The 26232-nt window shown below is 43.1% G+C and overlaps 2 protein-coding genes and 1 pseudogene across 2 annotated transcripts; 1 reads left to right on the top strand and 2 right to left on the bottom strand.

Moving 5' to 3' along the window:
- The first annotated feature begins 366 nt into the window (after positions 1-366).
- LOC149089038 (uncharacterized) lies at positions 367-1155 on the top strand. Its single transcript, XM_089239924.1, has one exon. It carries the CDS (start codon positions 367-369, stop codon positions 1153-1155), a length of 789 nt encoding a protein of 262 aa, XP_089096050.1.
- Positions 1156-10895: 9740 nt separating this feature from the next.
- Positions 10896-21761, bottom strand: LOC149089037 (uncharacterized). The gene is made up of 3 exons (XM_089236773.1): positions 21232-21761; positions 15977-16094; positions 10896-11215 (listed from the first exon to the last, which is right to left on the bottom strand). Exons 1-3 carry the CDS (start codon positions 21314-21316, stop codon positions 11071-11073), a joined length of 348 nt encoding a protein of 115 aa, XP_089092899.1. The 5' UTR covers positions 21317-21761; the 3' UTR covers positions 10896-11070.
- A 3219-nt stretch (positions 21762-24980) lies between these two features.
- Positions 24981-26180, bottom strand: LOC149089036 (fructose-bisphosphate aldolase, muscle type pseudogene; annotated as a pseudogene).
- Between the last annotated feature and the right edge of the window lie 52 nt (positions 26181-26232).

Here is a 26232-nt window from a genome sequence, read left to right as displayed (position 1 = left end):
TTCAGCTCCAGCTCTCACACGAGATGCACCAACGTCGTCTTTCTCTCTCTTAATATATGTACCATGTAAATAATATCTTCTATATAGCATCATAATTAAAGATAATGTATCTACAACTACGTCTCATTCATATGGAGTCAGATGCAATTGCACTACCGTCACCACCTAGCATTAGATTTCAGCATTGGTGACCGCAGACGTTTAAACGCAAATAATGATGCCTTCTGAATATTCTTCAAAAGACGCCATTACGGTGAGAGCAGCAGCAGAGGATTTTTCTCCCAGCAACAGTGGACCACGGAGCATCCTCCCTCGTAAGGTCACTTCCGCTTGACCTCTTGGTTCTCTTCTCTCTCAAGCAACAGGATGATCGCAGCAGAAGGGGACAATACCGTTCCCCAAGTTTCCAGTGTCGCTCTCCGCCTTCCCCCATTTTGGAAGACAAACGTTTCTCTCTGGGTGAAGCAATGCGAGCAAGCTTTCCTCCTCAGCCGCATTACAAGTGATGATACCAAATTCGCCGCTCTCGTCGCTAATATCGACTCAGAAACACTACATGCGGTTGCCGATATTGTCGTCAATCCCCCTGAGACCGGGAAATTCCAGGCTCTTTCGGACCGGCTGATACAGGAGTTTGCCGAAACTGAATCTGCCCAAATCAAGAAGTTGCTCACAGAAATTCAACTCGGAGATGATAAACCATCACAGCTGCTACGAAAAATGCGCCAACTCTCCGGATCTCGACTAACCGATGATTTCTTAAAGACATTGTGGCTGCAACGCCTTCCCACTCAAATCCAAACTGTCCTCTCAATATCGAGTGATGGACTGGATAAACTCGCGGAACTGGCTGACAAAATCGCGGAAATAAGCCAAAATGCATCCGTTTGTGCTGTTTCTCCACCGCCGGATCAAGATGACTTGCGTGCACAAATCGCAATGCTCACCAAAAAACTGGATGAACTTTCCTCTCAACAACGTGGACGTTCACCACATCGCGGACGAAACAACTTCTTCAACAGGCGTCCCAGTTCCAGAAACAGGAAAAATTCCTCCGGAATGTGCTACTACCATCATCGCTTCGGTAAAAATGCTCGGCGCTGTACTACACCGTGCAACTTCAGCGCACCAAAAAACGAAGGAGCTCCGTCATAGCTGGCATGGCGAACATGAGCTCAGAGACCAGCAGGTTGTTCATCCATGATCGTAAAACGGGAATAAAATATCTCGTTGACACGGGCAGTGAAATTAGTGTCGTTCCGCCGTCAGCGACTGCTTCCACAACTCCCTGCTCTACATTTCGTCTCTACGCAGCAAACCAGACGTCAATACCGGCCTACGGTACCAAAAATATTGTCCTAGATCTGGGTTTGCGACAAAATTTTCCATGGACATTCGTCGTCGCCAAGGTTTCGTGCCCTATCATCGGAGCAGATTTTCTGCGCAATTTCAATCTCATGGTAGATTTGAAAAAGCGTCGTCTCATAAGCTCTAGCACATCACTTCATTCCCTGGGATCAGTGCATCAAATGGCTCATGTCTCAATTTCCACAGTGGGCCCATCTCAGTACGAGAAAATTCTTTCTGAATTCCCAGACATCACAAATCCGTGCTTAATAGGCGAACCTGCATCGCACGACACAGTTCACCACATAGTGACTAAAGGTCCCCCAATATGTTCTCGACCGAGACGGCTTCACCCTCAACACTTTGAGAAGGTGAAGACTGAATTCGATTTTTTGTTACAACAAGGAATAATTCGTCCTTCAAAAAGTTCATGGTCTTCACCATTGCACATTGTTCCGAAGTCGGAAACATCTATACGACCAGTGGGAGATTATCGAAAATTAAATTGTCACAGAATTCGATTCCTATCCCATCCCATACCTAAGTGATTTCAGCAATGCCCTTCATGGTAAGTCAATTTTTTCAAAATTAGATATTTTCAAAGCGTACCATCAGATCCCTATTTTTGAACCTGAAATTCCTAAAACAGCGGTGACAACACCATGGGGTCTGTTCGAATATACAAGGCTTTGTTTTGGTTTAGTAAATGCGCCTCAAACATTTATGCGTTTCATGCACGAGGTGTTAAGAGGTTTATCTTTCTGTTATGCATATTTAGATGATATCCTCGTATATTCATCATCTGTTGAAGAGCACGAAAATCACCTGAGGCAAATATTTGAGCGTTTACACAAGTATGGCTTGAAACTTAATATTTCTAAATGTGTATTAGGTGTAGATAATTTGGAATTTTTAGGTCATTTAATCACTCCTCTTGGCATTAAACCATTACCTAGCAAAGTGCAAGTAATATTAGATTTCAAGAGACCTGACACAATTTCTGAGTTGAGAAAATTTCTTGGTCTCATAAATTTCTATAGAAGGTTCATAAAACATGCTGCTGAGTCGCAAATACTCTTACACGATTTTCTAAAGGGCTCCCGCCGTAAAAAAGATAATCGTAAAATTGAATGGACCGATTCTGCACTTGCAGCATTCAATCAATGCAAAGAGCAACTAGCTAATGTCACTCTATTAGCTCATCCTTCCACATCTGCAAAACTTGCACTTCATGTTGATGCATCTGATTTTTCAATTGGTGGTGCATTACACCAGGTAGTGGACAATTCTTTGCAACCGCTAGGATTTTTCTCTCGCAGACTCACTCCAGCGGAAACACGCTATAGCGCATATGACAGAGAACTATTGGCTGCATATTCTTCTATCAAATATTTTCGACACATGCTCGAAGCACGTCAGTTCACTCTATTTACAGATCAAAAACCTTTGGTCTATGCTTTTTGGCAGAAGCATGACAAATGCTCGCCTCGCCAAACCAGACATTTGGATTTCATTTCCCAATTCACGAGTGATATTTGTCATATTCCTGGCTCAGAAAACATAGCAGCCGATATAATGTCCCGCATATGTGCTATTTCAATGCCAAGCCCAATTAATTACAATGAAATCGCTGAAGCTCAAGCAACAGATGATGAATTATCAAAATTGATGGGTGATTCAAATTGTGGCTTACAATTGAAAAAAATTAAACTTCCCGAATCTGACATAGATTTAATTTGTGATATCTCCACTGGAAGTGCGCGTCCTTACATTCCTGTGCAGTATAGGAAAACGGTGTTTGATCACGTTCATAACTTAGCGCACCCAGGCATCAGAAGAACGATCCACCAAATCCGTTCTCGCTTTGTTTGGCCTGGTATCAATAACGAAATAACAAAATGGGCAAAAACTTGCATGGCTTGTCAAAAAAGTAAAATTCACAGACATGTCAAATCTTCTTTGAAAGAATTTCCTATGCCATCTGCAAGATTTGACCATATTCATCTGGACATAGTGGGTCCATTAACTCCATCAAATGGTTATTCTTACTGTTTGACCATGATCGATCGTTTTTCCCGCTGGCCAGAAGCACAACCGATAAAAGACATCACAGCTCCAACTGTAGCGGAAGCCTTTTATAACTGTTGGGTATCCCGTTATGGTGCTCCATCAGTTATAACAACTGATCAAGGTCGACAATTTGAGTCCCACCTTTTCCGCTCTCTCCTACAACTTCTAGGCACCGAACGAGCTAGAACTACCGCTTTCCATCCTCAAGCGAATGGTTTGATTGAGGAATTTCATCGACCACTAAAAACGGCCATTAAATGCCATAACACCGAACGTTGGACCGAAGTATTACCAACTATACTTCTGGGCTACCGAGCCGCTCTAAAAGCCGACCTGCAGTGTACGCCAGCCGAACTCGTGTTTGGTGCACCCTTGCGTCTTCCCGGCCAATTTTTCGACTCAACGAATGTCAACATTGACCCTTGTGACTACGTAAATAAGTTACGGGGCCACATGCAGCAGCTCCGTCCAACGCCAACAAAACATCATGGAAAACGTGCTACATTTGTGTATCCAGAACTGATGAATGCTACTCGCGTATTACTACGTCGTGATAGTGTCCGTCGACCCCTCCAGAGACCGTATGATGGTCCCTTTCTTGTCATTAACAAAAATGAAAAAGTGTTCAAACTTGACATCAATGGCAAAACAGTTTCGGTTTCCATCGACCGCTTAAAACCAGCATTCTCCCTCTCGGAAGATACAACGCCGCTGGTGGCGAAAACGCAAACTAACGACTCTACGTCAGAGAACTCGACCACGAAATCGAAACCACCAGTGACCACTCGATCTGGACGTCGAGTCCGGTTCACGGATTTTTATCGTGTCCAACATTGACACTGGGGAGGGGGTACTGTAGAGCCTCAATATATATTCTTATATGTATTATTATTATTATTACTTTACTTTGTACATTGGCTCTCTCTTAACAAGCACGCTCTGGTCACGTGAAAGAATCTCAGTACATTCTGTACTGAAACACGAGATGATCACGTGACCGGATGCCTCTTCGGAGGGTCCGAAGGGCCATGTGTGTGAGAACATCAGTTCAGCTCCAGCTCTCACACGAGATGCACCAACGTCGTCTTTCTCTCTCTTAATATATGTACCATGTAAATAATATCTTCTATATAGCATCATAATTAAAGATAATGTATCTACAACTACGTCTCATTCATATGGAGTCAGATGCAATTGCACTACCGTCACCACCTAGCATTAGATTTCAGCACCTCTTTTACTTTGATTTCTGAAAAGAGTACTAGCTCAAACTTTTTTCAATTTATCGATATATCGTATAAAAACACGTGCGTCTTACGCCTTATTACAAGTATTACAGGGAAATCCAAATTATTTAAGATTGAATTATGGCGATTGTTCGTAAATTATCATTAAAGAAAACTCTCACAAGATACAAAATGCACGAACTTATCAGAAATGAGTAGCTCTATTTGACATTTGCTTACTTTGTGTTCGTCAAGAAAGTGTATAATGATGAGGAGCTTTTTTCCGTTTTTCTTGTTGGTAATCCTGCGTTTATAAACCGAATGTAGTGTTTTGTAATACTGTATACAATTCATAAAAATGTTGTTTCTGCCACGTTCCACATTTGTTTTCCTTTTTTTGTTTTCAGGAAAACTTTACACGACAGCAGAGCTGCCCCTTATCCTTATAGGGCCATTAAACGGAATCACGTGACCCCACCTACCATTCTGTACCATGATTTCTTTATATTCCAATTAGTGACTGCAAACGGATATTGTTTTGGAATGACCAGCTTCTTCCCATTTCGGTTCCCAAACAAGTTAAAAAATTGTATTGTAATCGGATTAATCGATTCGATTTATACCCACTTAACCTGTTTTTGTTTATTGGTGCTCACCCCTAGCCTGTTTTCCCAGATGGTTAACATGTCCCAAAGATTTTCACCAAAGCTCCGACCGGCGCCAATAAAAAAATCTTTCTTGTAGAAGATTCTTATTTTCCTATCTAACTCATTCTACAGGAGGACATTTTTTAGGACTGAAAAAGAGGATATTTTTGTCCCTCGTATTCAGAAAACCTAGGGGTATTGAAAGAGCACCCCTTTCTTTCATCCTTCCCGAGCACTGCACCAACAGAATCCAATGAAGATACCTTCCCCCCTTCTTAGGGGAATGCCGGCTGAACTATTTCTTTTTTCCCAACACCTTCAGTAGGCTAATCTCAAATGAGTACTGTTTGCTTCGCTGGACACCTACTCGCCCTCACAGGGGGTAGCTTAAGCGAGGGTGCAAGGGGTGCGGCGCACCAGGGCGGCAGCGTAGACTTTAGTTAAGACTCCAAAATTTAACACAGTAAAAATTCATATGACATCACGCTTTTGAGTCATACCTTGACAACGGAAACGTTGAAAAAATAGACACGGCCTCTGGGGGCGGCTCGAGACAAAATCTGTACCCGCGTGGGACTTATTTTTGGCACCTCCTGCCTATTGTCCCTACATATTGCTGTGGCCACACCAGTGCTCTAAAACTGTGCCACATGTTACTCAAGGTGTCTCTCTAAATGTGCCGCGGGACACTTGAGCGATCTGTAAATGTGCCGCTGAGTTAATTTTTACGAAATTAAGTTTGAGAGGGACAGGCCACATCATAACCTCTAGGGCCACATTTGGTCCGCACAGGCCAAGGGTTACCTGTGTGGCTTAGAGGGTGGGTCGCCGTGAATATCTTAAAAAGAATTTTCGAGTTCAAATAGAATTGAAATTAACAGAAATTGATTAAAATAACATATGGAGGTATTTTATTTCGAAATTTTAATTCTTTTGAAAAATATTTTTTGCATTACAAAAATACATTTTTGATCGTCTGGGGGGGGGGGGGGGAAGACCACGAGCCCCCAACCCAATTCTCTCCTCCCCCCCGTATGTCTCTGATCGCACCAATATGCGTTAGGAGGTAGGGGCAGGGTCAGAGTTTTGCTGACAATCAAAAATGGCTAAAAATTTAATCACATAATACTTGGACGGCCCCTTATTTTAAAGCATAGGTGTGCTCAACCCGTGGCCTAAATGTGGCCCCCGGTACACTTACAGATAAATTAAGTGGCTCGGGCACATTCTTACCTTATTTAAATGATCCGCGGCATATTTCCAGATCACTCAAGTGGCTCGTGACGCATTCTTACTTCAATTAAGTAGCCCGAGGCAAATTTCCAGATCACTCAAGTTGCCCGCGGCACATTCCCAGATTACTTGAGTGACCCGCGTCACATTTACAGATTACACAAATAACCTGCGGCGCTGTTCTAGATCAATCAAGGGACCCGCGACACGTTTGAAATCACTGACGTGACCCCCATGCTCTTCAAAAGGTTGAGTTAAGTTGAAATGTGCCGCGAGTCATTCAGATGGTCTGAAAGTGTGCCGTGGACAGATTGAATCGCCTGGAAATGTATCACAAGTCACTTGGATGATCTGAAAGTGTACGGGGGGCCAGTTGAGTGGTCTGGAAATGTGTCAAAAGCGTTACTAAAATAATCTACAAAAAATGCATCGGGCCACTCAGTGTAAATGTATTGCAGACCATTATGTGATCTGTGTGCTTCGAGCCACTCAAGTGATCTCGAAGCGTGCCGCGGGCCACTCAAATGATCAGTAAATGTGCCTCCAGCCACTTAAAGTAATCTGCAACTGAGCTACGTGCCAGTTAAGTGAACTGGGGGTTTGCCGCTAGTCGCTCAAGCGATTTGGAAATGTGCTTTAGGTCACTTAGGCGATCTGTATATATGCGGTTGGCAGCTTAAATGATCTGGAGATGTACACGAGCCACTGAAGTAATCTGGAAATGTGTCCCACTTGAATGATTTGATGATCGTTCGTGGGCCACTTGTGTGGTTTTGTTATTCGTCCTGGGCCTCATCAGATAATTACGAGGGCCATGGGTTGGCATGTGTGTTTTAAGGCATACTAGGTTCGTATTTATGCTATTGCCTTCCTCTTTGAAAAAAAACCAGACATTCAATGAACATGTGCAGGTCATTCTATAATCGTTGTATCCTTCGGATGTAATTTAACTCCAGGAGGTGTTACATCAAGGGTGTGCAACATTCAGTACAGTGCGGGCCATTTCATTGATTTTGAAATGTGTCGCGGGTCACGCAAGCTGACCTGTAAATATTTCTGGGTCAATTGAGTACTCTGAAACTGTGCCGCGGTGATCTGTAAATTTTCCGCGGGTCACCTGAATGATCTGGGAATGTGCCGCGCCACACTTAAAGAATGTGGAACTGTGGCACAGGTTGCTTGAGTGATCTTTAAAAGTTTCACGGATTGAGTGCTCTGGAACTGTGCCGCGAGTCACTTAAGTGTTGGTGAACGGTGTCGCAGGTCACCCAAGTGATCTAGAAATGTGCCACAGGTCACTTAAGCGAAGTGGAACAGCAGCTCGGGTAACTTGAGTAACGTGGAACTGTGCCGCGGTGATGTGTAGATGTGACGCGAGCCACTTGAATGACCCGAAACTGTGCCGGAAGGTCTCTTGAACGATCTGGAAATGTGTCGCTTGGTTCATTTTTACAAAATTAGGTTTGAAGTCGTTGGCCACAACAGATGACTCCGGTGGGCAATGGGTTAAGCATGCATGTGTTACATTTCTACGGCACCCCTAGACAGGCTTTTAATTTTTTCCGAAAAGCAGGGGAGGGGGGGGGGAAATGGATCCCGACTTTTCAAGTAACAATAGAAATTTGATTAATTTCTTATTGGTTTTGTTATTTACATTGTTTTTGATCCCACATTCGGTGGAACCGAAAGATTTTTAAATCCATTAGAACATGAGTTTCTTCAAATGTCAATACATAATCCTATAATTGAAATATATAAGGTGTGAATCTCAATGTGTGTGTGTGTGTGGCACAACATTTTTACATGCCACAATAATTCGGGAATTCCCTTTTTTTCCCTACTATTTTTTCCCTATTTTTTGTGTGTGTGTGTCGATGTTGTTCCTACTTTTTTTCAAATTTTCACTTCTAGGCCTGTTTAAATTGGGAGAAATGAATACCCGGAGATCATGGGCGCTTTTTCTGCATGGAGTTGTCATGAAACAATACTATATAGGCTGGTTATCGTGGTTTTCGCGCACGCGCGTGCGATTAGTTCGTTCATTTTCTGTTAATGTTTTATACATTCAAACAAGGTGATTAGATCAGGGACTTGCACACACACATATATTCAACAAGAACATTCCATATTTCCAGATTGTTCGAGTAGCCCCCTAGGGCCACAACTAAGGAGTGGGGAAGGGGCAAGCGGGTCTGGCTAAACCTATAACTACATCTAGCTATAGAAGATAGCGTTGGTCTGGTGCCTCGGGGGCGCTGGACTAGAGAGAGCGCAAATTTCATTATTTAACCTCTCCTTGAACATCACGGGAGGGGGGGGGGCGCTGAAATGCATGCTTACCCCGGCTTACCAAGTGTCTGGTTACGGCTCTGCCCTCGTCCGCATATTTACAGATCACCGTGGCACAGTTCCAGAGCACTTAAGCGACCCGTGGCGCATTTACAGATTATTTAAGTGACCCAGGGTGGCACATCTCCAGATCACGCACGTAGCCTGCTGCACATTTTCAAATTACTTAAGTGACTCGCGGTGCATTCTTAGATCATTTGAGTGGCCGCGGTATGTTCACAGAGGGCTTAAATGGCCCGTGGTGCAGTTTCAGGTCATTTAAGTCAATCGCGGCACAATTTCAGATCACGAGTGACACACGGCATATCGTATTGACAGATCACTTGAGCGACCTGCGACACTGTTCCAGATCACTTGAGCGACCTGCGACACTGTTCCAGATCACGTAAGTAACGTGCGACGCTGTTCCGAATCACTTAATTAAGAGGCCCGCGACGAGAGTTTTCAAACCAGTGAAGTGGCCCGCACTGTCCTTAAAGTAGAGGAGCTTTACTCCTCTACTTTCAAAATGTCCTTCTACTTTCTCAAAATGACTGTATTTAACCATCTTCTGGATGAAAATCCCTTGGAATGAACAGTTCGCTCGTGCTCGTCTGTACATATGTACAAAAGCACTTGTTATCACTGATAAGAGGTTTTCTTTTCCTTCACCCCTCCCTCTCCTCTCGCCAAAAACTATTTTCTTTTTTAATCCAATCTTTGTAATGTGTTTGTAATCTTTGTAAATGTTTCTCCCTTTATACATTCTGGTTTTTGTCTTTCTTTTTTTCAAACACCTGTTCTCCATAACCAAACTGTTGAAGGGACATTACCGGATTTTGTAATCGGCATGGGGTCTCCCATTCGTGTCCTTATCAGCACCTCTACTTTATCCATACTTTTATTATATCCCCCCCCCCCCCATCAATGACCCTTGTAAAGTGACTTGCTTGGTCTTTCTTAAAAAATCAATTCTTTTTGCTGGCTCCTTCTTCTGAACTAATTATACAAACAATTATGAACTTTTCACAGAAACTGAGATAAACTCCTTTGTTGGTGAAAGCTACTTTCCTTCTTTTTCATTAACTGTGGTTAGCAAAGTACCACAATAGCAATGTCACATTAACAAATTAATGATTGGGAAGACATTAAATGAAATTTAAACAAATATTACGCAATGAAAAATTAATTTATCCTGATATCAAATTTTCTATATCAAATAATAAATAATTCCGACAGGTAAATTTAAGTGAAACAATAATTCGATTTGGTTATATGGATCGTTAACATCAAGTGAAGATGCTATTTATTTTAATTGTTATTTTTGTCTAGCTTTTTCTCTGTATTATTTAAAAATTTGCCATTGAATTAAAGTGAAAAAAAAAGAAACACGTAGAATGAAATTCTCTTATATTAGCTTTGGGTTGCCATAATTCATTTTTTATTTAATAAATAAATATATTTGCACCTATTTGTCCGATATACTTCGTTCTTTTTATCTTTCTTTCAGGTCAAAAGAAATAAGAAGATTTACGTGTATCGCAAGAGCAAAGATGTCATAGGGTCGAGAGCATTTTACTAGCTTTTAGCTATTGCTCTCTTCCCTGTCCCAGCTTTCTTCACCATATTATGAATTAACTATTTTCTACCGTGTCCTTTCAAACATTTTTTTCTTTCTCTTTGCATTTTCTGTCAAATATTGTAAATATGTAATTTAATTGTAAACTCTAATTTGTATAGCATTATTGAAATTGACTGGGGACAAATAAATTATGTTATGTTATGTTATGTTTACGTTAGGGCCACATACAGCTCCAGACCTAGGGGAAGGGCAAAGAAAGCAACTGGCCCGGGCAACTAATTTTTGGTGGAACACAGTTACAAAATATGTGAGTTTTACAGTGCCGGGGGCGGAAAAGTCATACTTACCCCACTCCACAAAATCCTGGTTACAGCCCTGGTCATACATGATACACACACTCATACAAAAAACTTTGTGGTAGGTATAGAATTGCTAGAAATCCCTCAGAGGGATGTTTATAAGGTGCAATACTCAGTTTGTATTGGCGTAGTTTTTATTGCAGTGTATCTCTATACAAGGAGACATGTTTGTAATGTATCTTTTTTACTTTTATCATGGACATACATGTTTGGTATGGTAAAAATGAGGGGAGAGGAGAAACTGAATGAGAAATTTTCCAGTGGTGGTGGTATCCATGTCAGATGTGCGAAACGTCTTCGTAAGAGTACTCGAAAGATTGCTCGCGGCAACCGGGACTCAATTGCTCGCAGCAGTATGGGTAAGGGCCGTGAGTTCCGTTCACCACTTTGCATGTCGATGGCACGTATTCTATGGGATCACACCTGCAAGAAGAAATAAAAATAAAAGAATTCATTTCTAACGAGAAGAAAAATGTATTAAATTCTGCACATTTTTTCATGGGTACGTACGGTGTTTGTGTCCCACAAAATCGACTGACGGCTTTCAAAATGGAGTAGAAAAGAAAACGGTGACACGCAGATATTAAAGTCGGGAATTTCGGATACGTCATTCACGTTGCAAGGGTTATACACGAACAGTTATTAAAATAAAAAAAAGTAACTTTTTATACCGTCCCCGTGTACCGGGTTGTTGTTACCGGGCGTCACCTGATGGCGCTAGAGTAGCGCAGTGGTAAGAAGATGTTCATCTTCCACTATGAAGATTACCGTTAAGGTCTACCGGTTCGAATCCGGCTGAAGAACATCAGAATCAAGTTCTTTACCTACCGAGCCTGCGGCGACCACCGATAGATCGTGCCTTCATATTATCCCACCCAACTCCACTGGTTGGAAATTACCGGGTGGCGATATATGAGCGGAGTTGGTGTGCGGTAAAGTAGTGTGCGTGTCTCTCTCTTGGCGCTAACAAAAAAAAATATTCACATTTGTAAGTGCAAATATTCGCAGAGATATTTGAATTCGAAAATCAGAGAAAAGTTGGGAAGGATATGTATGCGTCCGAAGTTTTTGCTGCTTTTTTCAAACTTCCTCCGATTTTTGAATTAAAATATCTCTTCGAATATTGCACTTAGAAACGTGGAATTTTCTTTGTCGGCCTCAGGAGAGAACGGGCAACAACTTACGAATTGGGTTTTCGAGGATAGGGTGCCCGTATAAAAAGTTAACATTTTTATTTTGATATTTATACAACGCCTTGCATATGAATGACGTATCTGAAGTCCACACGTCCTTTCGATACTTGTTCTAATTGAAAGTATGCCTCTAGGATCAACGGTTCACCCATGGCCCCCACAAGGGGTGGGCTGACAAGGCTCCAGCCCTGGGGCCCGAGAGGATTTTAATCATTTTTTTTGTTTTTTCACGCTATAAATTCATCATAAAGGGGGCCACGTGAAAGTCTGGTCGGGGGGCCCTGCTTCAAGATGTGGGGGCCATGGGTTCGCCAGTAATTTGCGGAAAGGGGACTTGGTTGCTATACAGCATTTTGCATATGTTTGAAATAACTCTTGAAACACTTTTTTTCTCTTTTTTTTTTTACGACAATTTTCTGGTTATTGCAATTATCATAAAGTGCTTAAACTTCTTAAATACACTGTATGTACCGTAAGAGGCCATTCAAGCATTACGTCAGCAGATTTTTAGCCATTTTTGACACTCACCCTTCCACTTGTCAACAAAATTCTGACCTCCTTGGCAGCAAAATTTCGTCAGCTCTGCCCCCCTCCCTCCGAGCGCGCACATCAAGGGCATTCGCAGAGGGGGAGGGGGTATGAGCAATATTTTTTGATGCTAAAAAATAAATACCCTCATACCCCTCTTTTCGTACGCCTCTGCCCGAGGAGACTATCAAGATCATTATCAGACCAATTCGTTAAGGTTCAACTCAAAAAAATGCTAAGAACCGTTGCAAGAAAATTTGAAGAGATTGTAGGCCATTCCAGGTAGATATGCAACGCTGCACCATTGGAAATTCCCGGACCTTTCTTAACAGGACCATGCCCGCCCCCCACCTCCACTTAAATGGAGGTACCAATTTATATACGCCCGAAAATAATCATAGTACTTAATGTCATTGTCACGAGGTGGCCTTTGCATTCGAAGCCTACCCTGTTGGACTCGTGCAAAAAAACGGCATAGACATCTCGAGAATGTTTTCTGCATGACAGGGCCCAATTTGTACACGGGCAACTGGGACATTTACCCAGGGGACCAGAATTTAAACAACATCTATGACCCTACAAAAAATCACTACTGTCGCTTTGCTCGTGGCCCCCCCATGTCAAGTTGTCTAGTTGGGTCCTACTTCATCAGGCCTACAACAGTACAATTATTTCAATCAGTACACTTGACTGATAGTTAGAAAAACTGATGGCAGATGACGGCACCAGTGGCGTATTCACAGGGGAGGGGCTTAGTGGGCTATAGTCCAGGGTGGCCAGTTCGCAGGGGTGGCAAATTTGAGAAATTAGTGGTTGACAAAATTAGTAGAATAGGAAAAGGACGGCAAAAAATTTGTATAGCCCACCATAGATCCGCCTCTGCCCAGAGATCTAGGTGAGGAGGGGGTCAGTAAGTGATTCATCAAAAGTGTGCCCCAGAGCGTGTGCAAGCATGTGAATGATCGAAAGAGTGACCTAAAGCAGTGATTCTCACCCATTGGAAACCCGAGGCCTCATTTTTTAAGTGGAGTGCCCGGTCATGCACACGGCAAGTGTGAAATAAATGGGTAAAAATGAAACGGTGAACTACTCACGGCCCCGTTTCACTGATGTTAGGGCCCGTTAGTTGAGAAACACTGACCTAGACCTAGAGCGTGCGTAAACATAGGAGTAACCTAGAGAGCAAAGAGTGATGATCTTGAGCATGTGCAAGCGTGTGGGGGCCAAAACAGTGTGCAAACGTCTAAGCATGGGCTCCCTGGAGTGGGGCCCCTAGACCAAACTTTCTTTCTATAGTGAATTTATAAAATGAAAAACAAAAGCAATTGTCAGCCAGTAATTGTCTCGGACCACAGGGCTAGAGCCCTGTCAGTCTCAACACTGGGGGGGGGGGGTATACATGTGAGTGACCTAGAGAGTGTGTGTGAGCTTGTGAGTGACCAAAAGAGCACGCAAGCATGTCAGTGACCAAAACAGGGGACTAAAGAGAACTCAGATGCATTTACACGAGTGGAGGAGGGGACAAGCGGTTATATCCCAGGGCAGTCTATGCTGGAAGGCATGGCCCCCACAAGGGGGAGGCTGACAGGGCCCGGTACGATTTTAATCATTTTTTTGTTTTTTCAAGCCATAAATTCACTATAAAGGGGCCCCATGAAAAGTCTGGTCTGGGGCCCGCCAAAAGTCCCATCCTAGGGGCCCTGCTCCAGGATGTGGGGGGCCATGCTGGAAAATGTGCGTGTATGTGTTGTGAACCACATGCACACCCTCCGGCATACGCCAAGGTCTTTTTCGACCACCTGCTTATATCTCTTCGTTGAGATAGAGCGCCGGGCCACGATCTGGTTAGGAAGAGGAGGGTCCTGCTACTTGGTAATGATCTGAAACGGGATCTCAATCAGGGGTTCACAGACCAGAACCCTGTGTGGGGGGGGGGGGGAATGGATGAAATTTTTGTAATAGCTATGTGTACCATTCTGTATGACCATCATCACGTAGAAAATTTTCTCACATGGGTGCAGAGGCGCGTTTATTGTTATGCCGCCCTTCTCCCATTCTCTAGTCTAATTTCCCTGATTACTGATGGCTAGGCGGCCTTTCTCAGATCAATATGTCAAATGAAACAGATGTTTTCTGGGTTTTATTCCGAGCCGAAACCGGATAGAAAAATCTTATGGTCTCCGATGGGACTCGAATCCAGGCCTTCTTTCATACCGGGCAAGCATGCTGCCATTCTACACCACTGGAGACACGACCCTGCCCTCGTTATCTATCTCTATCGTCCCACCTGGGGGCTGAAGTTAAGAGGTTACTAATACTTCTACTTAAACGCCTCGCGCTACAGTTCGTGAAATAAGGAAGGCAGGGTCGTGTTTCCAGTGGTGTAGATGGTAGCATGCTTGCTCAGTACGCAAGAGGGCCTGGGTTCGAGTCCCAGAGGAAATAAGATGACTTTCCGAATTCGTCTCGTCATAAAATCCTGAAAATACCCGTTTCCTTGGTTTCTTGACTGCTCTTTATACGGATTCGCCACACTGTGCTATGACCCGCTTGCCCCCCCCCCCCACGCTTGCAAGTACTGTACATGTGTCGCTAAAGTCTCTCTTCAAGTCATTTGCATGCTTGCACAATGTTTTGGTCACTCACATGCATGCACGCTCTAGGTCCCTCACTGACATGGTCACTCACTCGTTTGGTCATTCCCATTTTTGCTCACGCTCTTAGTCAACCTCTTGCTGACTCACGTGCTTGCAAACTCTCTAGGTGTCACTCTGTCGGTCACTCACGCGCTTGAACACTCATTAGATGTCTCTTTTTTGATCACTTATTGGGCGAGGATTTATTGAGGATCATAAAAATTTCGCCGCCCCTGTCTCCCATTCTACTAATTCTATTAGCCGGTCATTAATGAAATTTGCCGACCCCCAAAACTTATCACCCTAGGCTATAGCCTGTTAAGCCTTTCCCCCCCCCTCCCCGTGAATACGCCACTGCCTCATTTCCTTTTAGAAAGCATGAAGAGTCAAATGCCGATAGAAGATGAAATTTGAAAACGGAATGGTGTGTGCGTGTGTCTTACTGTGCGTGAAATGTGGCTAAATTTTCTGATGACAAGCAACAAGTTAGTCGCTCGCGGGGATCCGTCTGATGCCAGTGGGGGGGGGGGGCAAGATTAGCGCCACGACTCCCAGATCATGTGTGGCGGCTGTGATAGCAACCGGGTTCACGCGCTAATGGAAAGGAAGTCGCGCTCGTCAGACTTCTCGCTCGACCCACCTTTCTTGTGTATGGGTGTCCGTATTTCCGATTCTGGAAACTCGCGTCGTCTCCGATTGGTTAATAACCCGAATTTCACATTATTTTAGCTTGAAATTCGAGTTTTTAACCAATACGGACGCACTATGTTCACACCCTAAGAAACTGAACTCGATTGCATTACAAGCTGTTAGTAAATGTGTCTCACTTGTAGGCCACCATCACATCTTCCAGGCATTCGTAGGCAACGCAGACTTCTTTGCTGAAGTGCAGCTGATTAAGTTTTACCTCGTACGTCGATGAACCCAGGGTGAGGTTGCAGTATCCTGAAGTTCAAATAAAGAAAATAAAACGTTAATCAAACGCTGAATATATACATCGGGGGGGGGGGGGGGGGAAGCTGATTCCTCAATCCCCCCCCCCCCCATTTTACAGGTGAACCGTTGATCCTAGAGGCACGTTTCCAATTAGAAAAAGTATTCAAATACCTTGTTGTATTTAGATATGTCATTCATGTTTCAAGGGGTTGTATAGTTATTGAAATAAAAATGTTAACTTTTTATATGGACACCCTGTGCTCAAGAACTCAATTAGAAAGTGGTTGCCCTGTCTCTCTCGTGGCCAAGAAAAAGAAAAAAAATTCCACGTTTTCAAGTGCAATATTCACTGAGATATTCGAATTCGAAAAACGGAGGAAAGTTGGAAAAAAAAAAAACAACAGCGTAAAATGCGGGTAAAATGGTTTTCCCCAACCTTCAGTTCTTTTTGAATTCGAATATCTCAGTGAATATTGCACTTAAAAACGCGGATTTTTTTTGTTGGTATCAGGAGAGACAGGGCGACAACTTTCTGTCTAACGTTTTGGGGCACACGGGGACTGTAAAAATTGATTTTATTATTTTAAATAACTATATAATTTGCTTCATGAACGACGTATGTGAGTTTTACGCGTTATTTGGATGTTTTTTATAATTGCAAGTATACCTCTAGGAATAACGATTCGCCAATAAAATGCCATGCGCCGTATTACCTATGCACCCTGTACACTAATATAATTATGAATGACGTACAATAATACGTCATGATGCATATGCAACGTCATATTGCATGAATGACCTATAATAATACGCCATTTATATTGGGTGGTGGATTTTATAGAATTATTTACATGAAAATATGAATACGAAGTTTTTGTACGGTCGCCCTGTTTTCAAAAACCCAATTAGAAAGCTCTTGTTACACCGTCTCTCTCGAGGCCACCAAAAAAAAAAACAATTTCACGTTTTCAAGTGCAATATTCGCTGAGGTACTTCAATTCAAAAATCGGGGGAAAATGTGGGAAAGGACAGCATAAACCGGGGGGGGGGTCTTCAACGCATGGCCCTCGCAGATTTTCATTGTGGCCCGCCGATCATTTTCAGTAAATGGTTGAAAATATTGAAAAATGATTAATTCTAGAATAATTCTAACATTAATTATTTAATTACAATGAATTATAATAAATAATCCAAATAAATAAGCTTTTAATTAATGAAAGAAATAACTTTAGAATTTTTTAAACGAAGGGTTTCAGAATTGGCGAAAAAAATTGCTCATAAATCAATGAGATGATGGAAATTATTTCACAGTCAATAAAAGAATAATTGCATAATCATTGGAAGAAATGATTACAAGACATATTGAGAAGGGAATAATGTCCGAATTATCGAAATAAATAATTACACAATCGTTTAAAACATAGTTTCCCAACCTTTTTTGTTCCCCACACACATCTCCCCCCTTCTTCAGAAATTTTTTTCTCCCATCGCCCCCAACCCATAGGATCCCATGTTATACCCGTAGCTTCTACCGCTCCCTGGACCATTCCATCGATCGCCAGAGGGCGTTAACGCCCACGTTGGGAATCACTGGTTTAAAATGATTTCAGATCGAAATAATCCCAGAATTAATTTAATCAGTAATTAATCAAACGTTTTCATAATAAGTGAAAGAAATTGATTCAGAACTCATGGAAATTGATAATTAATAAAAGAAATAATTTCTCAAAATAAATAAAAAGTCTGCAATTATTTTTGTCCCTATTTAATCGGAGGGCTCCCATTGACCCCTTCTATTAAGATGGCACTAAATTACACGAGTTGGTGGCCCGCAGGCTCCGTGGGAAGTTTCAATTTGTTCCCGTCGTGTCCGAAAGGTTGAAAGCTGACGGACAAGCAGCTGTTCTTTGTCAGCGATTTTTTGTTTTGCTGGCCTCTGGAGAGACGGGGCAACAACTTTCTCTCTTATTGGGTAGCTTAGGGAAGGGTTGACTAAATGCAAAATTAGAAGCCGCAATAGGCAAATCATAGGCGGAGATAGACTTGGAAGTCTAAGGGGGGGGGCAAGATGATGATGATGTCAATTCGTATATACATATATACATTAGATCAGTCGACTCCACCTTTGACGCTGGGGGGGGGGGGATGCACCCCCCCCCGTTATTTTTTTCTTGTATCCTGTGTATATAATATGGCAAGTGTAAGATAACAGATGAGATGGCGTTGAGGCCTCCTTCCATTGCTTTTAAAACATACCTCCGTCCTAATATGTGTACATTCATCCGTCTTAACGAAACCCAGAAACTTTTCTCCAACTCCCAACCCCATCTCGTCTGTGATCACCACGAAATTTGTTAATCGTGACAGCACCCAATTTTCCGGGAAAATGTGTGGTAAACTTTTTGTGTTTTTTTTTCTTTGACACAAAGTAAAGTGTTCCGGACTCGAAGGGTGCTGGGCTGGAAGAGATCTCGGCAACGGGGTAAGTCCAGTGTCATTCATTCGTAGGCGCACTGCAACGGCCTGTCACATCCCTCGAGTAGCCTCTGTTTCTGTGCGTGTGTGTATACCCAGTTTTCCCTACTCTTCTCCTACCCTATGTCAGTCCAGACAAGTCCCTCATCGGCTCCAGGTGCCCTTAGCCACACCCCGGTGATCCGACTCCGAAAGTCCCCGGGCTGTTTCATTTTCAACCAAATTTAAAACAATACGTGAAAAACATGGTTTTGCCACCTGATGGGGCACGATGGGGTTTCGGATTTATAAACTTTTGATGACGGAGGGGGAGGGGGTTGACTGATGCTTACTTCATCAACCACCCTTCATTGAAAATATTAAATATTCTTAATAATTTACTTTACTAGTAATGTGCGGAAAAACGAGAAAACCTTTTCCTAGTTTGTGGGCATTTGAATTAACATCCTTCCCCATAGTCCTCAAAAGACCTCTTTCTCTAGTAGACCTCTCAGAGTTAAACAGACGTAACCCCCCCCCCCCCTTCAAGTCCTGTCTGGGGGCGCAATGAATTTCTTTGAGAAATTTTGAGTTCTTAGCCTCCGAATAGCATTGAAATTATGATAAATCATTACAATCAATGGATTCGCGCTATATAAGGGGCCGTTCAAATATTACGTCATCAGATTTTTAGTCATTTTCGATCCCCCACCGTCAGCAAAATTTCGCCCGCTCTGCCTTCTGCCTCTTAACGCATATTGAGAATAGAGACGTGCGGGGGGGGGGGGGAGCACTCCTGCGTGCCCACCACGCAATCAATAATTTATTTTTTTGATACAAAAAGCTACTTTAAAAAATAAAAATATCACAAAATACCTTTATATATTATTGTAATAAATTCCTGTTATGCTATGAACTCACACACACAAAATTTCTCTCCAAGGAATTCGTTGCAACCCCCATTCCCCAAGCCAGGCTAAACTCATGACCCGCGAGCCAAATGTGGCCCTCGGGGTTATCTGATATGGCCAGCCACCGCAAACTTAATTTTTTACAAATGAGCGGCACATTTAAAGATTGCTTAAGCGGCCCGTGGCACATTTTCAGATCGCTCAAGTAGGCTCGTGGCGCATTCCCAGATCCCTCAAGTAGTCTCATGTCACATTCACAGATCACTCAAATGACATGCGACACATTTATAGATCATTTAAGCGGTCAGTGGTACATTTAGAGGGGGCGGTGCCTTAAATGACACGTGGCACAGTTTTAGAGCACTTAAGCGGCCCGCAGTGCAGTTCTACATCACGCAAGTTATAATCCCAGATTACTTAAGTGATCTGCGGCATAATTACGGATCACTTGAGTGACGCGCGTCACAGTTCCAGTGCACTTAAGTGCCCGTGGTCCATTTCTAGAACACTTGAGCGGCCTGCACACTTTTCCGGATCATTTGAAAGATCCGCGGAGATCACTAAAGTGGCTCTTTAGAGGACTTATTAATAAGGAAAATGCTGGTTCATGTGCCCGCAAACTAGGGAAACATTTTTCACGTTTTTGGCACACCGAGTAAGATGCCATCATTAAGAATATTTCATATTTTCTATAAAGGGTGGTTGATGACATGAGAATCATTCAAACCCCCTCCCCCTCCTCCTTTGTCATCAAAAGTCAGCAAACCCGAAACCTTCATCCCTATCGATGCTGACGTAATACTTGAATGACCCCTACTTTAAATTATTTTTTTTTCGATTGTCGGGGGGGGGGGGGGAAGCGCCCCCCTCCCAGCTTATTAAAATCAGCGTTAGGAGGTAGGGGACAGAGCTGACGAAATTTTGCTGAGAGGGGGGGTTCAAAAAAGGCTAAAAATCTGCTGACGAAATGACAAATGACTGAATTCCCATGTTATGTAAATATCGTGTTGAAGGTCTACCTGTAGGTAATTTATACTTTCAACTACACTAGAAAAGTTGTTGGTATGTGGTTTCTGGGTACGCAAAAGTGTTTTATACTGAGGAAAACACTTTATGTGACGTCACGTCATCAGCATATTTTATCAGAGGCATCGGTAGTACAGCCTGTTTGTGATATGGTAGGTGTATAAAGAAAAGAAAATCGGGCACAAAAAACAAATCCGTGTACGACACTATTTGAAACCTGGTATTGATGTACAGTAGTTTTTCGAGAAATATTCAATCCAGTAGCGGGCTCTGTATCATCACTTGCGCATAGTTATTTGTGTCCAAAGCTGGTTCAAGAGAGGGTTAAAGCATGTTTAACCAGCTTTGCTTATGTCTAAGATTGCACTTGCAACGAATTATTTTATCCTAACAAGAGTAGTGGGTATCAAATGCAAATACAAGGCCACAACAGGCAAAATGCCGAACGAGGTTGGCTGAGAAATGTCCCGCCATCTATGTTTCAAATTGAGAGTGAAATGGGATGATGGAATATTTTTACCGTTGTGGGTCTGCTGCTCTCTGTGGCGAGACTTTTTAACGGCGAGATCGGTTCGCATTCTTGCCCCGAAATCGGGAGCCGCAGAAAACAGACTCCATCCGACCAACACTGTGCCGGCTTGGGTTTCGAGCCCGGATCTTCACTATTATAGTCTATCACGATGCCTACACTCCAGTGGTGGAAGCTTGGAAAAAACCAAAAAAAAAAAACAACGGATTTTATGGATAATGCTCACCATTACTCGTATCCATTTGTTCGACACTGACGTCACCGTCGACAGCCACGAAAAAGACGCAAATGGCTATTATCCATTCTTTCATTTCTTCTCACTAACGCACACACAGGAAAAGAAAGTTACTCCAAAGATTGATCCAATATATATATATTTTACTTGTAGACACTATAGATGGTAACATAGAATGACGGGGGTCAGGATCACGGGTAGAGTCTGAAGGGGAAAATGGACGAGTCCCAGAAGGAACGAATCCCAACACAACAACAACAACATCGGGTCATGGCAAGTAGCGAAATCATCCATCTTCACCTGTATTTGAACATCGTCAGCAAATGTCGAAATATCGTCCGCCGTTTATTTAGATATCGTTTGACTTCGCTCCCGCGCTTCCCACCGACGTATAAGCCTAGTTGATTCTTTTCCAGAAAGTTGCCGAATATTTAAAAAGCTGCGCCCACGAAAGACCCGAGAATATTGTTGCCCAATGAATGGAAGCTATTGCGTCTGGTTTTCTTTTTTCTGCTTTAACTTTAATCCCACACGCTAAGGCTGATTCAGTCTTTACCGTTGATTGACTGCGTTCGCAAAGAAAAAATAAAAATCGGCTGATTCAGAGGCTTCTTTTTTTTGGTTTCGTCGTCTGTTCTTTAACCTTTTCCCTGCGGAAAGAAAGTGAACATTTTTGTTGATCAGCACAAATGGGAGAAATGATATTGCGGAACTATATTCCCATGTTTATAGTTTATTGTTTACACATGCGAGAAAAACAGCGTCAAGTTGAGACCACCAGCTGCCACGTGTTCGCAGAGGCGCATTTATGGTTTGGCCGCCTGTGGGCTACACAAATTTTGTTCGTCCTTCTCTCATTCTCTAGTCTAATTTTCGTTTTTGGCCGCTGTGGTGGTCGAGTAGTTATAGTGACGGATTCGCATCACGAGGATCCGCGTTCAAACCCCACCGTCGCCGCAGTGGTGGTTGGCTGAAGTTGGTTTTCTGCGGTTCCCAACTTCGAGGCGCCAATGCGAGCCTGACTCCCCGTTAAAAAATCTCGCCGTAGAGAGCACCAGGCCTACAACTATTCATTCATTACATTTCACTCACTATGAGTTGAGAAAAAACTCATAGTTTAAATAATTGATTGCAGATGGCAGCAGTACACAGAAACAAACTTCACGGAAGGTTCACCATACATACACACACATGCACAAGTCATTTGTTAGATCTTTAGAAACAATGCTGTCAGTTTTTTTGCACATTTTGGGCATTTGCCCAGCTTCGACGAACTTTGAAGAAGCTTATCGTTTCAAGTCGAGTGCTGTTTGGTTTATATGCAAAATTTGGCGACGGTAGGTCTGAAATTGTAGATTTGTATTGAGCATATATGCCCAACCCATGACCCGCCGGTCAAATGTAGCCCTCGGAGTCATTTGGTGTGGTGACCTCAAAACTAATTTTGTAAAAATGAATCAAGTGCCACATTTATAGATCACTTAAGTGACCTGCGGTGCAGTTCGACATCACTTAAGTAATCCGTGGCATATTTACAGACCAATGAGTCCAGACCAATTTAAGTGATCATCCGCGACACAGTTCCAGATTCTTTAAGTGGCCCGCACTCTCCTAAACGTTGAACAACGTTGGTATAAGGAACATACACATACACACAGAAAATCAATTTCACATAGCTCTATGCCGGAGGTAAAGGGCACCTTGTCCTTTTTTTAAAGATTGGGATAACGCTATTAATATTTTGCACTTTCGTCACACTACACGTAAGTACAGGATGCAAAATCCTAGACGGTATTATTACCGAGTTTTATCAGTTCCTTATTCTCTAGAAACCAAGTCCTATTTCAATAAATAACAGATATTCACTTCATAAAACAAGGGAGCTCCATAGAAGCTCCATACTGTTCCGGATAATGTCTCTCACAAGCACGCGAGAGATGGCAAAGCACGAAGCAATTCGAAGGGCATCACAGGTTTACTTCACAGAACAGCTATGTACATACGCGCAGTGATTTTGACGAAACACGCTAAAAACAGAGAGTGACTTCTCTCTCACACTTACAAGAGATCTCGTCTCTTCAAGAAATTTCTGCAAACTCATGGTAATTATATAGGCAAAATAAACCTTCCAGAACTATCTCCACGATTCTCGCGTTATCTTTACACTTCTCTTGGCGCTATGACATCGCCAAATCATCGGCGCTGACTCCAGACTTGCCAAGTTTGTTGTTAATATAGTGAGATTTACGGAAAAATGCCTAATTTCCATTTTTACATAAGATAATCCATATTTAAAGATGAGAATGACATAATAAGTGATAAATAAAGACTATTTACATGATTTTTGTAACAATACTAAGAAATCTTTAAACGACCTCTCCTGTAAAATTTCCTTTTTGTGACATGGTGCCAGTCCTTCGTCATTTAGGTATACAGGGTGGATGTGACCTGTTCTGCCAAACGAAAGGGAGTGATAGACGAGCCCAAGTGGAACGTGAAACACCCTACAAACCCTTTTATCTTGAACTGTTTTCGAGTTATGGTGGATAATCGATTATGGAAAAAAAAAGCGTGAAGTCTAAAAAAAAAACAATTTGTGGGATTTCTGAGAAACCTACACGCAAAATAAGCACATATTTGGAAAGAACAGAAGAAATCGTAACAGGTGACACCAATTTCATCAATTTTATCTGGATCTAATGGCGAGCTACAAATCAGCGTTTGTCGAAGTAGATATTCGACGGAAATTCGGAATTGGTGATCGCAAATTTTGGCGACAATTTGATTTTCAAGAAAAAAATCTTATCAGGTGATCCCTTAGAGGAGACACAGAAGTACTCTTATACCTCCTGTAAGGGTGACACCCCCCTCCCCCATGAGGATATCTGGATTATGGCGAGCTACAAGCACTGAGAGATTGGAAAAGAGTAAAACGGAACAAAAGTTCGAATTTCTCCTGAACCAGAACATTGATATGGTTTACTGTAGGCTCTAAGAGCTGTTGAAATGGACAAGTTTTTGGTAAATTTGACCGGTTGCAGCTAGAAGGGTATTTTGCGGAATTGGCGATTAAAAATTTTGGCAACAATTCGATTTTGAACTTCACCAATCTTTTAGTGCTTGTAGCTCATCATTAAATCTAGATATTTCGATGAAATTGGTGTCAATTTATAAGCTTTTTTTTTTGTCCTTTCTAAATATGTGCTTAATTCAGGTTTAGGTCTTGTAGAAACTTCATAAATTTTGGTTTCTCAGACTTGGAGCATTTTTCTTCCATAATAACCCACCATAACTCGAAAACGGTTCGAGATAGGACAGGATTGGTAGGGTGTTTCATGTTCCTCTTGGGCGCATTTATCACTCCTCTTTCGTTTGGCAGAACAGGTCACATTCACCCTGCATAGGTACCGTAGATTAGTATACATGCGAGAAACGGTGTTAAGTTGGGACCACCTACTGCCACCTAAAAAATAAAAACAAAACTATCTCATAATTCTTGAAGTAAAATTAGTTAGTTTGAAAGCGGTGTGCAGCATATGAATGAACAATGTATGGAAAATGTGTCTTGTATAATGGGCACACGGCACATTTTTCAGTGTGTGCCAGTTATAAATTTCTCAAGGACGTCCTGATATCGATGGTATTGTCAGTGATTCATTTTATTGAGACATATTTTGATTGGAGGAGAGTGAAATTTCATAAGAGTACAGTATTTCCTGGATGTTTTCATGCGACTGATTCTAGGATGTTTCATTGTCCAAGACTGGCAGCAACGATACCATTTCATCTATCAAAGCGCTCGAAGAAATCGCGTCCTCGACGAGGGCGCTGACTTCAGCCTCGACGCTGTCAGATATGCTGAACCGCTCGTAGAAGACGGTAATCTCGGACGCGGGTCCTACGACGTCTCCTGCGTATTCGCCGACTGACGCTTGGCTGTGGGCTTGGGCCCGTTTCAAGAACTCTTCCTGTCCGGCCTCGATGTTCTCGATTTCGCCTAACCAAACTCTCAAGGCGCTCGCCTTCACGGCCCGGCCGTAAGCGAAAGTGAGGCGCCACGGCTTTTTCTCGGGCAGAGTGTTGATGGCGTTGAGGTTGAGGGAGGCCTGCTGTTCGGACAGCCCGCTGCACGAGAAGAGTATGCCCGGAACGGCTACGGGCACTGTACGCTGCACCGCCGTCAGTGTCGCGCGGGCCACAGAATTCGGGTCGTAATCCTTGCCGTGCTCGTATCCCGGAGTCACCATGTTCATTTTCAGCAGCGTCCCTTCGAGGAAGACGTGGTAATCGTTTAGTGCCTTGTACACCGCTGCAAGTACCTTCTCGGTGACTGTCTGGCACGTCTCCAGATCGTGATCTCCCGTCGGCAAGATTTCCGGTTCCAGGACTGGGACCATGCCGACTTTCTGGCATTCGGTGGCGAACCTCGCCAGGACGTTGGCGTTCTCCGAGATGGCCACGGCGGAAGGAGTGACGTGGCTGATCTTCAGGACGCACCTCCACTTGGCGAATTGGAAACCCTTGTCCTTGTATTCCTGGCACCTCGAGGTCAAGTTGTCGAGGCCCTGCGTTGTCGTTTCACCTTCCGTCCCCTGTAACTGGACGATGCCCCTGTCGATACGGATGCCGGGGATGATGGAATGATCTTTCAATGAGGATACCACGCTTTCGCCGCCGAAGATTTTGCGAAGGTAGATGTCACGGGAGAGGATGACGCCGGTGACGTAGTCCTTCAAGGACTCGTTCGTCTGGAAGAATAACTGCCCGTAATGATCCACGTTCACGTCGGACATTTCGGCACCGACGGCCTCGAGCCGGTTCTCGATTGTGAACTTGTTCTCGTCAGCGGACAGGATACCTTTGGCCGGGGCGACGAGGGCTTCGGCGATTCGCTGCAACTCTGTCTGCTCTTCTTCGGCCAAGTAACTGAAATGAGCCATCGTCCATCAGAGATATCAGCACAACTATGAGACGAGTTGGCGAGAAAAAAAA

Source organism: Pholcus phalangioides, unplaced genomic scaffold (genome assembly GCF_987345545.1).
Source record: "Pholcus phalangioides strain wild (caught in Gottingen) unplaced genomic scaffold, Ppha-v1.0 ptg000002l_1, whole genome shotgun sequence".
Taxonomy (NCBI): domain Eukaryota; kingdom Metazoa; phylum Arthropoda; class Arachnida; order Araneae; family Pholcidae; genus Pholcus; species Pholcus phalangioides.
Note: the sequence above shows the minus strand (reverse complement) of the source record. Positions and strands in the feature narration are given on the sequence as shown.

Excerpts from the sequence above, each read along its gene's own strand:
- LOC149089038 (XM_089239924.1), top strand. The coding sequence starts at position 367 with ATGATCGCAGCAGAAGGGGACAATACCGTTCCCCAAGTTTCCAGTGTC.
- LOC149089037 (XM_089236773.1), bottom strand. The coding sequence starts at position 21,316 with ATGAAAGAATGGATAATAGCCATTTGCGTCTTTTTCGTGGCTGTCGAC. Across the intron at positions 16,095-21,231 it reads ACAAATGGATACGAGTAATG|GATACTGCAACCTCACCCTG; the intron begins GTGAGCATTATC and ends TTTGAACTTCAG. Across the intron at positions 11,216-15,976 it reads GATGTGATGGTGGCCTACAA|GTGTGATCCCATAGAATACG; the intron begins GTGAGACACATT and ends TTCTTCTTGCAG.